Below are 15194 nucleotides of genomic sequence, written 5' to 3'. Positions count from 1 at the left end.
TTTGTTTTAACAATAACGAAAGAAAATCCAGTCCATCCTGTCGTCGTCTCTCTCCATCTCGCAATATAGACGATTTTTGCTTCGCTTTACGCTGACGACGTAGCAGCGTAAAGATGGCGGCGTTCAGGGGGTAAAGCCGGGGCAGCGTCTAGGAAAGAGGCGTGATTCTTATTGGTCGACGGGGGAGGGGCCATCTGCACTGTTACATTAAACGAGTGAACGTGCTGCACGACGCAGGAGTTTGAGGCTCGCGTTGAACACGTGCGGGGGGAAAAAGAGAAGGCGGCTATAAAAGAAGGGGGCAGAGCCGCGACATGACAGACTGAGAGAAGAGAAGAAGCAGCAGAAACAGAAGACAGACGTGAAACCCTCGTGTCTCCTGAAAGGCTCAAACAGCACGCGGGGGACACAGAGCCTCACCTCCGGCGCGAATCAGTGAGTAGCCCGAGGCCACCATCTTTCTTCTTTATCCATTCATTTAGGTGAGCATCCATTGTGGCGTGAGTCATTGTCCTGAGTTCGTGGAGCGGTTAGATGGTGAGGGCAGGCTCCTGTCAGCCGGAGCTGGGAGCTGTGAGTCACGTAGCTGACCGGCAGGGGAGGGGCGTGGGTGGTCACGACCGGACCGAGCGGGTGCAAGTGCAACGTGGGGAGAGACGTTTCTAGGGTTTTCCTTAAGAATGCAGAGCAGATAACATCTGTAGCGCTCATGCAGACGTGCTGCACAAAAAATGGATTTTTACTGGAAAAAAGTATTTGTTCCCTTTATCTGAGTGTCCGTCATAATCCTGGAAAAGTTTCATCATCCAAAAGTACTCTCAATGCTGAATCATATACATTCACGTGGTACAGCATGCGTGGTTAACTTTAGATAAATACAGAATGATACGTTTATAGATTAATTTTTTAAAAGCACATTTGCTTCCTATACACAGCTATATATAAATACATATATATTAGTACAATTAAAAGTAGAAAATATTTCATTAAGTTTAATATATAAATTATTTTAGGGATACTAAAGATTATCACACCAAAGCTAAACAGTATTTTTATAGGAAAAGTATATTTTTATAAGTTTACATTTTGTAACACAATAGCTGGTGAATGATTTGTTTTGGTACTTTGGGTTTTGCACATAGTTTTATAGTTGTTAATGTCAATAACTGCTTCACTGTGCTGAAACAATAGAAACAGCTTTAGAATTCAGTTGCATGTTTATCTTGAGGTGGAGTCGGTGGGTGGTGGTTTTGCTAAAACAGTGATGGCTGAGAGTTCACAGGAAACTGACAGGAAGGTCAGAGGGCTGTCGGGACACCCAGTGCCAAAATCCCTAGAAGGAAACTGAGTAACACAGGGAAAAGAGTTTAGTTTATACAGACAGGTGACAAAATTAAAGAGGGCTTTAATTTATGCTCTGTCATAAAGGTACTGCTACTGTGATGTTCTCATATTGCACCTGGTTAAATTTGACAAACAGGTCAGTGTATGTACAGTAAATTCTGACTGCAGACAACCCCACTCTTGGATATTTTATGATAATGACACCAAATAGATTGTATCAGGCACACAGCACTGGCTGTCAGCACACAGAAATCCCACCCACCCATTGTTTTAGCCTTTTGTTCATGAGGGGGAGCTAGTCAGAAGACAGCTGGCTGAAAAGGATCAAGAAGTGTGAATACTTATGTGTTTAGTGTTTTAGTTTCCAATACTGCACAGGAACCGATTTGGTTCTCCCTACACTTTGCAGACTGCAGCAGGCGTCTAGGCAGACATAACTGAAATCTCATTAGCCGTCTGGCAGGTGCATATGGCGGATTAGCTGGCCAGATGCTGGAAGCTTTAAGGTAGACGTATGCACAGGTGCCATATTGAGCATTTCTCAAGTATTTTCCACAGGTAGAAACAGATTCATGTAGGGCGTTGCATAAAATCAAGGGGCTCAGATTGAGAGCCTGTATTAAAATAGCAGCAGCAGTTGGATAAGAGTTTAGATAAGCCTTTGCTATATTTGCAGCCTGATGAGTAGAGAATCTGATCCAGTGTCATAGAGATTCAAGCTTCACAGGGGCACAAAAGAGGAGAAACTCACCAACGCTTTGTTTTTTCCCCCTGTTTTTGTAACTGCTTTGCTTGCACCATTCATCAGAAACGTAAAGCAAAGACGACTTTGCCTGACCGTTGTTTAAAATCAGAAATGGTGCCTCAGTTTCACCCCCGAAGGGCCATCAGTTATTTAAAATATGTCTTTAAATAAGTGGGAGGTTTTCTGCTTTTTAAGTTAATGTTTCGATTTGCTGATTTGAGTCTTTTGCATGAGCAAAACATTTGATTATGTAATGGTGAGCAGCTGATTTAGGACAAGTCTTAACAGGAAGTTGCACCCTGTAGTTTCGAAATAATATGAGGGCTTTCATGGCTCCATATTGTTGTGGCTCTGCACACTGCACACACATACCTGCAGTTGACATAAGTCGAGACACAACTGCTGTGTCATTGTTATAGCTGTGTGGTTACTGAGTTAATTATATACGCCACCTGTGGCGGGACAAACTTTCCTTTGCAGTAAATGAGTCTTACTGCAAGTGTAACAAAAAATGCTTTAAAATAAGCTTACGCTCTGTGTTGAAAAGCCTGTTTGGCAGGTAGACATAGGGAGATAGAGGTAGTGATAAAACATATCTGGTTTACAGTATTTGAATATTTGTCGGTATCAGCTGACAAAAAAACATAAGTCTTACCGTAAAGGAAATACACAACCTGGAAGTGTAGTTGCTTCATTACTTTTTTAAGTATGCCTCTTCTCAGAGAAGGACTGAAAGTAAAACATCAAAACAGGTTCAACATTTAATTTTATTAAGGATTTCGATGACAGTAAAGGTGAATGGAAACCTCCTTTTGGGGGAAAATATAATAATTAAATCAAGGTGTAAAACCGAGGTCCCGTTTTAGGTTAAAAGCACTTCTTACTTGTAACACCACCACGTCTCCAGCTTCTTAAAGCAGTATTTGTAGTCTAACTTAGGACCTTTATGTCTCACTGGCCAATATTGCTTTGGCCAGTGCTTTGATACCAAACGACCTCTTATTACACCTGGAATGGGAATACCGAAATGAACTTGTATAACATGTAAGTCTGAAACATCCAATATAAAAATGGGTGTTTGGCACAATGACTAATGAAAAAAAAAAAAGACTATACTGTCAGGTATCACGGGTCATGAATGATGACTGCTATGACTGGTCAGTTGTGTTTTATCCAGTTGACGCAGTTAGAGTTTATGACTTTTATAACTGTAATATGACCCAGAGATCACTGCAGGTGTGCTGAAGTTAAGCAAACATGCACAGTACCTCATGGCAGACTCATTAGTTTTCTTTTTATATTTAGATTACAATTTAAATGAGTGTTTAATTTGAAAATAAGAGTAACTCTTTACTCTGATAAACTATAGTAATTTGGAAGTACCATACACAGAAGTTGGTACATCTCATTAAGTTTGCTTTTTTTTTTTTTTTTGAGATAACAACTTGGCATAACTGTTATATTTGGTACTAGAGCAGGGCGATATGGCCAAAAATATTTATCACGATATACATTTGAAAATTTGCGATAACGATATAACCGACGATATAATTGATGCGAGACAAAATACAACTCCACAACATTACTAGCGCAAAAAGACAACCTTCCATTAATTTTCACTTAAACAAGAAGCTGGTTTTTATGTACATTAAAGCTTTATAAAACTGTAACAGTGCAAATGCAAATTCCTTGCTGAAAGTTTAACCAAAAGGCATTTCCAGTAGAAATGGGCTGACATATCCTGAGCATAACCATATATAATATCCACTGAAGTTAAAAAGAGGTGCTTTGCAACATTAAACTGTAGTGTGCAGTACGTATTTTTTGGACCATAAGGCACATTGAGCTAAACAAAGCAGTCAGATAAATCAAACTTTATTAAACTCATTCTTCTTGCTTCCTCCACTTCTGTACCATTGATTCATTGATGTTGAATTCTCTGGCAGCTGCTCTATTCCCATGTTGTTGCAGTATATTAATGACTAACCTCGTATTGTGGATGGATTATCTCAGTTGTTCTCCTGACTGACGTTTGGTCCGTTTACAGCATCCTGCCATGCGATTGCATTTGTCTCTAACCATGAAGAACCTTCACGTTAACTTTTATAAGTGGAAAAGTGTTAGTGTTCGTCCTCCAGCTTCACTGTTTATGTTATGCTAACATAGCTGTGTCGCTAGCGATCACATCATTATATACCAGCTAGCCCAACTTCAGTAACCCTACAAACGTCACTGCTGTTTAGTTTCCTGCCTTCATTTATGTTGGAAGTGATAGCAGAGCTGTACGTTTGATTTTTTTCAGAAATCTCTCAGTCAGAACATGCAATATCATGCTTAGGTAACTAGCGAAACTAGCGAGCTAACTTCCGCTAGCTTCCTGCTAACTTCTAACTCCGTTAAATGTAATAACTTTTGTTTTCATGGATGCCTGGAAGTTAAACTGAATTGTTACACCTGGTAAAGCAGCAATGCTGATCGTTTTATTAAAGATGAAAGAATTTAGACAGTTAACTCTAAGTGATGCTGCAGTGTTGTTTGACCTGAAGTGTACTGAGTTTAGGACCCAGATTACTCCCAGATTTAAGAGCATCTTAGTCCGACAAATACAACATTAACGACGGCCGCTTGCATGTTCTGCAAAAAAATGTGCTTTGTTGTGTATCTGACGGACAAACACCAAACCAGTTCCACATCACTGAAGTTGCACCATTTTTACAAACCAATTCTGGTTCATCTGTTTCACTCAACAATCGGCCATGTGTATGAAAACAAAGGCACTGCGCATGCGCGTTTTACTCATATTCTATCGCGATATTTCATTTTCCTATCGTTGCCTAACATTATACCGGTATTACCGTGAACGGTATAATATGGCCCAGCCCTATTTGGTACATTTAATGCTGTAGCTAAAGTCCTCTTTTTTGTAAGCATAAACACTGAAAATAAAGTGTTTAATGACGTCTGTGCTGCACATTAGTCACATTTCCCTGGAAAACACTTTTGGCATTTTGTGCCAAAGAAATTAAGGAAGCGTAATTATCCCCGCAGGTCAATCCCAGGGGGAAACACAGCTACTAGGCTTCATTTATTCATGGACTGTATGTGTGTGCAGCCCGCCTTCACTGGGCTCTCTGCCACCGTTTGGGCTGGATTATGTAACCCTCTATCTTTCTCGCAGCTACTTTTCTTTTTCACGCTGATTCTGGTTCAGTCAATCCTCTTTTTTTTCTTTGCCCCTTTTCAGTGCTTTGCTTATCTTGACCTTGTGTTTTTTGTTTTGAGTCATCCTCTTTTTCCCTCCATGTCCTGCAGTAACTTTCTTTTCCCCTGTGTAAGCATGACTTAGCAGATTATGTAAAGGGGCAGGTCTGTGCAAATGAGTAACGTCATACCTTAGCTGACATCATGAGCTATATTACAGTTGTCTGTCTATCTGTCTAGAGTGTCTGCAAAGGGGTAAATGCATTACACTCTTGCACCACGCTTCATAATTTACTTATTGGGCATTCAGTTAAGTTTTAATGAGTTGGGTTAGAGACAAACAGAGTTTCTATGTGGAAAATGACTTGCTCCCATTTCCGTGATGAATAACTATATTTGCAAAGATTTCCTAGTCATTGCATCACAGGGGTGGGAAAAAGTAACTGCACACTGTTTTGGTACAAATAAAGGCACCGTTACACCAGCGGCACTCCTCTGTGGCTGCTGAAACTGCAGTTCATGCAAGGTGTTTGGTGCTTTTTTGTTGTTGTTTTTTGTTTATTTTAATGGAAAAAGCCTCCATCCTGTCACCAGTGCATTAAAGATTTGAAATATTTCTTAAAGATAGAAAACAGGGACCCTTTGAGTGAGACCTTTATTAGAGCTACTTGATGAGCAGTGAGCTCCTTCTAATGAGGATGTATTGGAGACCATTTCTTTTACCACCATCTTTTTTTTTTTTTTTTTCATTCATTCTGCTAATTTTGTTTAATTTTAGACTATATAGGCCTATATTTTGTGACCGGTGGAAAAGGGAGTTAAATTTGTCACTTTTTCTTGTGGAATAATTTTTCTAAACACTGAGATTCCAGCAGACTTGATGTTTATTTTAAACCACACTGAGAGGCATGTACCCAGTAAACACAGGGGCGATACGAAGTAAGACGTTCCTCCCTGAATATCAGTTCCTCGGTCGTTCATTTCTACGCTTCGTCCTCCTTGTCGTGGTCATGATAACAGCTGAAGGACACAAGATTTTCTCATTTAATGGAACTCCAAATATTTTTGTTTTTTTACCTCCAAATATTTCCTTTTTTTTGTTTTTTCATGGTCACATTTTTGTGTCAGGCTGATCACAAAACACTCAGTTTGAGCCTTTCTCAGTGTCAGACCTGCAAGGCCAAAATAATCAACATCGTCTCATGCTGATAGTCTTTCCTGGAAGTCCTCAAAATAAATTATATCATTCGTTTGTTTGTATCACCTGAAACAGCCAGTCAGAGCTTTAATGAAACAACTTGTAATCGCCAAACTCACATTTTCCCTTTTTAATCGTGTGAGCTCCAGAGGTTGCCTCACTCGTCATGAATACAATCAGACTAAATGGCGCTTGGCTTGTGGTCCTTTAGTACATAAACTGTGCAAAAAATCCTCAGCAAGGTCTCCTTTCAGAAAAAAAAGAAAAAGATGAAAGTGTGAATTGTTTCTTCATTTCAAACAGATTTTTATTTTAGCATTTGAGGCCTTTGGTTCCTTTAATAAATAAAGTTAGAAACAAAGCAAACACATTGATGCACATTAAAATGAGTGAAAGTGCTTAAAGATTAGCTTTGTGTTTAGAAAATTCCAAGCAAATAAAAGACTCTCCAAGGCCAAATTTGTTGATCTAATCCACAACAGTTAAACTTAACAGGGGAAAAGAGGCGCGCTGCATGTTGTGGGGGTAAAATATGATGTGAGTACAGGTCGTGTGCCCTCAGGCTTTTAAGCATCTTGTGATCGGAGTGAGTTATTACATTTGATTTAATGCCTTTTCACCCTGGGTTAATGTCTAAACTTACAGTGGATGTGTTTTAGTTGTAAAACTGATTCTCGCACTTGACCTACTGCTGTGTGTAACAGATCTAGTTCCTCTACAGCCGACCTTGATGTACTGAGTTGACCTTAATGTCTTGACTTGTTTGTAAACTCAGGAATAGTAAAGTACAGCTTCAAACTTGCAGGTTTGAAAAAAATTAAATCAGAGAGTAAACAAGGAAGAAATTAGCGTCTTCACATGAAGTCTCTCTAGAGACTGTCTTCCTGTGTGGTTTATGGTGTATGTGGCAGCGTCATATCTCTATCTACGCCATCTCGAGCTACGATGTCAAACTGAGGCTCTGCAGGGGAAGTGTGTGCATGTGTGTGCCACAGGTCACATGAAAATGAACTCGACTCACCATTGTTAATGCTGACTGGACTCAACAATCATTAACTGTGTTGAACTACTTTCTCAGTCTTGTATAAAAATGTCTTTTCTCCTCTTTGCAGTTGAAATGGACCTTCATGACAAAGAAATTCTCCCTGGAGACATCTTGCCTGTGGTGATCATTGGTAAGAAAACACACATGAAGAACTGCAGTTTTAATTGTTCGGTTACAAACCTCAAAGGAGCAGTCATTAGCTTTGTTTAGGTGTGTGCTCGATTAAGTTATTACAGCAGTTACTAATGAAGTTCACACCCTAAACATTAGCCAGTAGCTTTGAAATAAACCTGACAAACATTAAATTGGATCATTGTGATGGAGCTCAGAGGGAACTGCATGAGAAGAAATATACTTCTGAAAGTGAGTTGTGCCAGTTTTGCTTTGTCTGCATTTCTATGGTCTTTTGCATGACTCTGGGATTCCACTTTATAGCCTAATAGTTAGCCAAGGTATTAATTGGTTATAGGCTAAATATGGCTTAGATTTTAAGAGATGAACTCGCCAACAGCGGGAAGCAGATGTTGCACAAAAGTGAGGCAAACAATGCAATACTTTAAAAGAAACCCACTGTGGTTTTCCTCATTTTCAGTTATAAATGCAAACGCTGGCTTTCTTATGGGTTTTTTTTCTACTGTTGGTTCAGGTGAACACTCCTGCAGCATTACAGCTCACTAATGGAAAAGAAGAGCTTTACTGTCCATGAATCAGTGATGAATCCAGATTAATGATTCACAGAAAAAAAATCAGAGTGAATCCTCGCATCAGCAAAGGCTGTTGTGTTAAAAAAAAAAAGGTTCAGTTGGATTACTTAGAGAGCTGAAAGTGGGATAACCTGACTGTGCAACTGTTGTACGTGGTTTTGCTGAATCACTGGCCTCTTGTATGTGCTGTATCCAAACCCCCTGAATCATGCAGCACACTGACTTTAATGTCCCCCTTTCATTGACAGGTTTTGTTTTTGTTTTTTGCAATGTTTCTGTTGGAAGTTAAATTGAGTTATTCAAATTTTCTTTTTCTTTTTTTTTCTGATCTGTGTTCAGCTGTGCGGTAAAATTGGTAATAACCAAACTGCATTTTTTCTGAATGTATAACCAATCACCACCTTACCTCTCATTTATTTTCAGGTAATGGCCCCTCAGGCATCTGCCTGTCCTACCTGTTATCAGGTTACACCCCTTACCTGTCACCTGAGGCATCACATCCAAATCCCCTGCTGCACAGCAAGCTGGCAGAGCAGCCTCACCTGTCGCTGCTGGAGCAGGTAAACGTCTTTCTTTTCTCGGTGAAGTTGTGAAGTTGCATTAGTGCAGTGTGAACAGAGCCTCACAGATGCTCCCTTTGTAGGACTTGGAGTACCTGTGTGAGGGGCTGGAAGGGCGGTCGTCCAACCCCGTAGCGGTGCTCTTTGATTCATTGTTGCTGCCAGACAGCGACTTCGGATTCGACCACACCTCTCCGCTGGAATGGCGATACGAGCCAGAGCGTGCCATTCCCCACCTGGTGCTGGGGAAGGGACCACCTGGAGGAGCCTGGCATGTAAGTTACAGAATAGGTTTTAAAGGCTAACCCATTCTGTTTTGTGTAAGCAGAAGGATAAACAGTCGTCTGTTTAGTCCTTATCATCATAAAATGTTATTTTATAAGATGGCCTGAATTCGATCGTAAAGTAGATATGGTTAGCAAACACATAAAAAAAATGTTTTGCCAGCTGCTTATTTACACACAGAAGTTGATGTGCACGCGATAGAAGGCAAACAGGATTTGAATAACAAAAGTGTTAACAATGTGTGTGCTGTGTGCAGGCAATGGAGGGCTCCATGCTGACGCTGAGCCTGGCTAACTGGATGGAGCTTCCCGGGCTGAAGCTGAAGGACTGGATGAGAGACAAACGCAGGTCTGCTCATAATAAAACCGCCACTTTGTGTACAGAGCGTGTACAACGTGTTGTTTAAACACTCAACAGGGTTCATGAAGTTTTCAACTGTAATAAAGCTCCTGGCAGAGAGGCTTGTGTACAAAAAGATGTCTCCACAGTGGACAAATACTATCTGATTACCTTTATTAATAACAAATCTTGACCACCCGGGCTTATGTTTACGAGCTGAGAACCTAAAGCTAAATGGGGTTTGAGTTTCAATGATGGAGCTGCTCTTGTAGTTAGCTTATACTTGGATTTAATCCCCACAGCCCTGATTATTAAGACTAGACTCAAGCTGTCATTGCAGTGAGGCTGCTAAGAACAAGAATGACTTTGAGGAGATGTATTGGTCATATAAATGAAAATAAATTGATAATGTAATGAAAATTGATGAAATTAAGACTTGGAGGCCTAAATTAATAAGTTTTTTACCACAAAGAAAATACAGTTACAGTACTCTTCTGAGTAAGCTGAGCAGAGAAATAAAAGAACAAAGCCATTGATCTTCATGCGTCACACTCTTTAATTTGTTTTTCAAATGACTCAGCCCAGCTGGACCCACTTGATTTACATAAAATAGCAATTTGTGACCATAGCAGCAGAACAGTGGTCTTTAATTTCTGTGCGCCACACTCAGACTTGTGTTTCAATATCGCCCCAACAACTCTTTCATTTACAGATTTTTTTTTTTAATCAAAACTTCGATAGTAAATATCTTCTTTCTGATCCCTAATACTCGTCTTCATGTCCTGTGTCTGTAAACAAATACGTGTTTAACCTGTATCCAAATGTATTTTCGTGTTTCTTTCACAACAGAAATGTGCGAAATGACCGTGCTACACCAGCAGAGATCGCCTCCTACTACCAGCACTACGTTTCCCAGATGTCCCTGGAGCAGAACTTTGCCTGTGGGACTTTAGCCACCTCTGTGACCAGGCAGCCTATCAGCCAGGAGGGGTCGCCGCCCTGCTGGAGAGTGACAGGACTGCAGCGGAGAGAGGGGGAAGAGCTTGGAGGTACAGTGAATGAAACTCTCTTGATCACTGTTAAGATTTGTTGTGTTATAAAGTGTTAAAGCACATTGCCAGCTGAATATTAGGATTCTAGGACCGCACTAAAGTAGTTTTGCTTGATTCACTGCTCAAAATCATATTAATATGGACTTCATGCAGCCTCTCAGTAAAGCCGATTTTCACCTATTGATTCTTCTCTCCTACTTTTAGATGGTTCCACGCTTTCAGAGGAGGTACCTTTCTCCGTGTTAGCACGCAATGTGGTGTTGGCGACGGGCACGCATGACATCCCGGCCAGACTCGGTGCACAGGGCGAGTCCCTGCCCTTCGTGTGCCACTCATTCTGGGATCTAGAGGCAGCCATCGCTCGCGGTGAGCTCGACCAGTCGTCAGACCCAGTTCTGGTGGTGGGGGCAGGACTTACGGCAGCCGACGCAGTACTTGCCACCCACCATCTCAACACCCCTGTCTACCACGCCTTCAGACGGTCAGTCAACGACCCAGAGCTCATCTTCAACCAGCTGCCTAAACTGCTCTACCCAGAGTACCACAAGGTGAGGAGAGCAGAGCCACTCAATTTCCTGACTGATCGTCATGGCAGCTGAACCGGGTCGTCTAGGATTTTAATCGCCTAACCTCTGTTCTGTACTTTGTCCTCCAGGTTCACCAGATGATGACTCAACAGCATCAACGCAATAATTCACAACAGGACCATACGCAGAATCTTCATCGTTCCAACCCTTCTTCTTCTTCCTCCTCTCTCCCCCGGTACCCGGGTTACCTGAGCTTCCCGCGCCACAGGGTTGTCGAGTTCAGACCTGACCGAAAGTGCGTTCTAGAGTCAGACGCTGGCGAGCGGACGGTGGTTCAGGTCTCTAAGGCTCTGGTTCTGATTGGCGCCCACCCCAATCTTTCCTTTCTAGACAATAACGGGCGCTCGCTTGGCATGAACCCTGAGGAGCCCATCTCATGCCGGAGGAACCCAATTGAGGTGGACCCGTTTACAAACAGGGTGATTGCTGCGAACGGGCCAGGCATGTACGCCATGGGGCCGCTTGTAGGAGAGAACTTTGTCAGATTCCTAAAAGGAGGAGCGCTGGCTATCGCGAGTGACCTCACCAAGAGACAGAAGGAAGAGGCAGAAAAAGGAGAAGGCGAGCTAAGCATAGACAGACTAATGGACAGATGTGTGGACAGACAGACTCGGGCAGATCCAGAGGTTTGCCTTGTGGATGTGTAGCAGATTTTTATTTTTTATTTTTTAAACTGAAGAAAACCAACCAATCACCACAAATCTGTGATGTCACAGAGGAATCCACACTCAAACGCCATAGGTCAGGTCATTGTCGCCCATTAGTTGCCTATGAAACGGGCAGCAAGTGAGCTCTGACTGCACTCGCACTGGTTTGAAGACTTCTGATTTTCTTAGGTAAAGAAAAGCCTCCAGATGTGAGGCAGTTAGAACAGCTGCACTGTTTCCACCAGAGTCAGATGGCATTTGTAAGTAGGCGAGATGGAGAGATGAGTCAAAGGATGCAGTGGAGGACAGACAAGGGGTCTGTTTGTGTTGTCCCCATCAAATTGTATAGGTAGATATCACTACGTCAACATAAATTTTATTTATAAATAAAAAAATTTTTTACATTTAGTTAAAAAAGAGGAACCAGTCAAATGTTTTCCTATCACCACCTAGTGGTCAAATCATGCAAATGATCTCCAATTGCTCCTTTAAATTAGACCCATTCTATTAATTTCATCTCAATAGTCATTTTTGGATTTATTTGTATATGCTCTTATTACATGAAATGCCCGTTTCAGGACACCTGCCGGCCAGATACTAGGAGCATAATTCCATATTCAGGTTTACACCTTACCTTGATTATTTTGTTTTAGTAATTGTAATTCAGTATAAGCACCAATGTACCCTGCGGCAGAATAACCAGTCATTACCTTTGCATGTCTGCGAGGACACAAACTGACGTGAAGAAGCAGAAAGTCAGACTTGAGCAAGGCAGAGAGTTTATTAAAGACTGACTGGGGACAAACTTGAGTGACGTGGTCCTGACAGCTCGAGTTTCTGGACACTCTGAGAGCCTTATTCACTACAGTAACCACCTGATTAAACTTTAATCAGCCAGCAGCACCATATGTGACCAAACCGACACGTGTCGTCTCATCCTCAGCCTTTTCTACAGTGAGGATAATGAACATGTTTCCATAGCTAATAATTTATTCTGTTATTGCCACTGTCCTATTTAATTTTGTAACACTAACAATATTGTTTGTATATTGAGTTTTGCTGTTTTCTGAACCCGCCAACCTCTCGTTTTTCTATGTAAAGCTGTAACTGTACCCATCTGTGTATCTTTTTACATCCTAAAGTATAAAAATATTTTCTACTTTATACAAAAACAGAACAACTCAGAATATTTTTGTAATTTCTGTCGGTGATGACATTTAATCTGAAGCTTTGACAACATTCGGTTTTGGCTTCACTGTGAGTGAGAACTATTTTAAGCCCTATTTGTATTGAAGTAGTACAACAGTGAATGTCATTTACACATTAATCTACCAACATGTGGATTTCTTCAGTGCACTTTAAAATGTTTTCACCACACAAAGTCTGATTTGCTTAATCAGGATGCAACAGCTCACCTGTGCATTTTTGTTAATACATTTTTTTTTTCTAAAGACTTTTTTTTTTCTTTTCAGTATTACTTCCACTGCAAATAAGGTTTAATGTAATGAGATTGTAGTTTATGTATATATAGATGGCCGGTAGTTTCCATGTCTTCCTCACATTGACTGTTCAAAAGAAATTTTCCATGCATCAAAAAGCTAACTATATGCAGTAAAGATGTTTTGGTTTTTTTTGTTTTGGATTTTTATACTAATATTTGTTGAAGCTGTAAATTTCTTAAATTTATTTAACCCTCCGAGTTCATCTTTGGCAATCACAAGTACCTGAAACACTGTTTTCAGGCCTTGCTATCTGAATGTAAATTTTGGTTTTGCACATTGTGATTAGCTTGGTACCAAGCGAGGCTCCAAACCAACACACATTCTAAAAAGCATACAGGCTCTGTTTCCCAGACAAGGATAAAGTCTGGTCTCAAAGAAAAAACTTTACAGAGGAATTATTCTTGGAATTGTTCCATTTGTTTAGGATCAGGATTAATTAATGTCTGTAAAGTGGTGGGTGGGTTAGACCTCACGGGGTTATCCAGGAAAGAAAGCTTTTGAAATTCAGAATATATTTTACAGGAGTGTTCTTAGCGTGTCAAGATCCACATAACCATTGGCCCTGCACAGGCTGCGTATATTTTCCTATTGGCTGTGCGCTAACCTTACTCCCTCAGACAGATGCATGTCGAGGCTAAACAGCTGTCTGCAAACACTGAGGAGTCCACCTGCAGAAAAGCTAAAATACTAAAGAAAGAATAAAACATTTACCATCGACTTAAAGAGCTCAGATTTTTTTTTTTAGTTTGATGCACTGTACAGACAGTCTGATTTAAACTTGTCACTTAACATGTAAAAAAAAATGCCACAAATATGCAATTCAACTTCAGATTGAAAGTAGTAAAGAGGAAATCGTGTTTCTTCTTTAGGTGACTATGTTTAGCTGCAAACTGACTGGCACTGATTTTGTTTTCATGGGTTATAAAATAACGCCTGTTATACCATCGCTGTAGTCTTTTGCATTTAGATTGAGCTTCTTATTAGTATATGTACTAACATTTCTTTAAAAAAAACAAAAAAAAAAAACTAGAGTTTCTTTGCTAAGCGCTTAAAATTTAAACAAGAAATGACAAAACCAGAGTTAGTGGTGCAATATTGTAGTTTAAATGGTACAAAGATTTCTGGATCCAGATAACATCTTTTATCAATAAATTAAATTACTATATATATATTTAAGTTCATAAGTTTACAGAGCACAACGTAACATCTATACATCTGTGCGTTTACGACTGATTCTGAAAAGTTGCGAAGAGATGATAAGTTTGATTTTTTTTTAATGCAAAAACTTAATTTGGTATTGTGTATTTGGTCAGTTTACTAATGTATTTATTGGCTAAATATTTCTACAGACAGAGTTGGTGTTGTCACCATCAATTAGGTATTTTTGACTTGTATACTGAACTGTGATCTATATGAGCCAGCAGTGCCTTAAGACTCATTATTCATGGCTTAGTATTTTGTTTCATAGCAGAGTAAAAACATCTGAATGTCTCTTTTCTAATGCAGTAAAATCACATGGTTGTCTTTAGATGTTATTTTTAAATCACAAAATTGTGTGATTTATAGATCGATAACTTTCATCTGTGTAAAACTTCAATTTTTTTCCGCATTGTATTTGTGCCATGGTTTTTATTAAACAGCAGATTTTATGAAAATGTGTTTGTCCCGCTCTTTGGACCTTCCTTGCTTTTTTGTCTTTTTAAACTTGGAAAAAATACATATCTGCAAATAATTTCGCATCAGATCTTTATGATTATGCATACAAATTATTGTCATTTCACTGCAACAGTAGTTCATTACATCTTACATTTTATCACAGATGGCAAAAGTACAGACTTCCTTTACTTTAGTACAAGTACCTGTGTTTACAAATACTCCAGTAACAGCTGAAATACTGTAGCAGCTGTTTTTCTCAAGTAAAAGTGAAATACAGGCTCTGAAATGTACTCGCAGGAAAGAAAAAAGTACTTCTTTGAAGGACAATT

At 40.0% G+C, this 15194-nt stretch overlaps 1 protein-coding gene across 1 annotated transcript; it reads left to right on the top strand.

Moving 5' to 3' along the window:
• The first annotated feature begins 264 nt into the window (after nucleotides 1-264).
• osgn1 (oxidative stress induced growth inhibitor 1) lies at nucleotides 265-14821 on the top strand. The gene is made up of 8 exons (XM_085274629.1): nucleotides 265-435; nucleotides 7601-7663; nucleotides 8661-8797; nucleotides 8881-9072; nucleotides 9339-9430; nucleotides 10271-10470; nucleotides 10678-11021; nucleotides 11129-14821. The coding sequence occupies exons 2-8, from the start codon at nucleotides 7606-7608 to the stop codon at nucleotides 11705-11707; spliced, it is 1602 nt and encodes a 533-aa protein (XP_085130755.1). The 5' UTR covers nucleotides 265-435; nucleotides 7601-7605; the 3' UTR covers nucleotides 11708-14821.
• The last annotated feature ends 373 nt before the right edge of the window (nucleotides 14822-15194 follow it).

Source organism: Mchenga conophoros, linkage group LG5 (genome assembly GCF_057382185.1).
Source record: "Mchenga conophoros isolate Kocher_MC1m ecotype Shallow Benthic linkage group LG5, M_conophoros_male_GT1.1, whole genome shotgun sequence".
NCBI classification, from domain to species: Eukaryota; Metazoa; Chordata; class Actinopteri; order Cichliformes; family Cichlidae; genus Mchenga; species Mchenga conophoros.
Note: the sequence above shows the minus strand (reverse complement) of the source record. Positions and strands in the feature narration are given on the sequence as shown.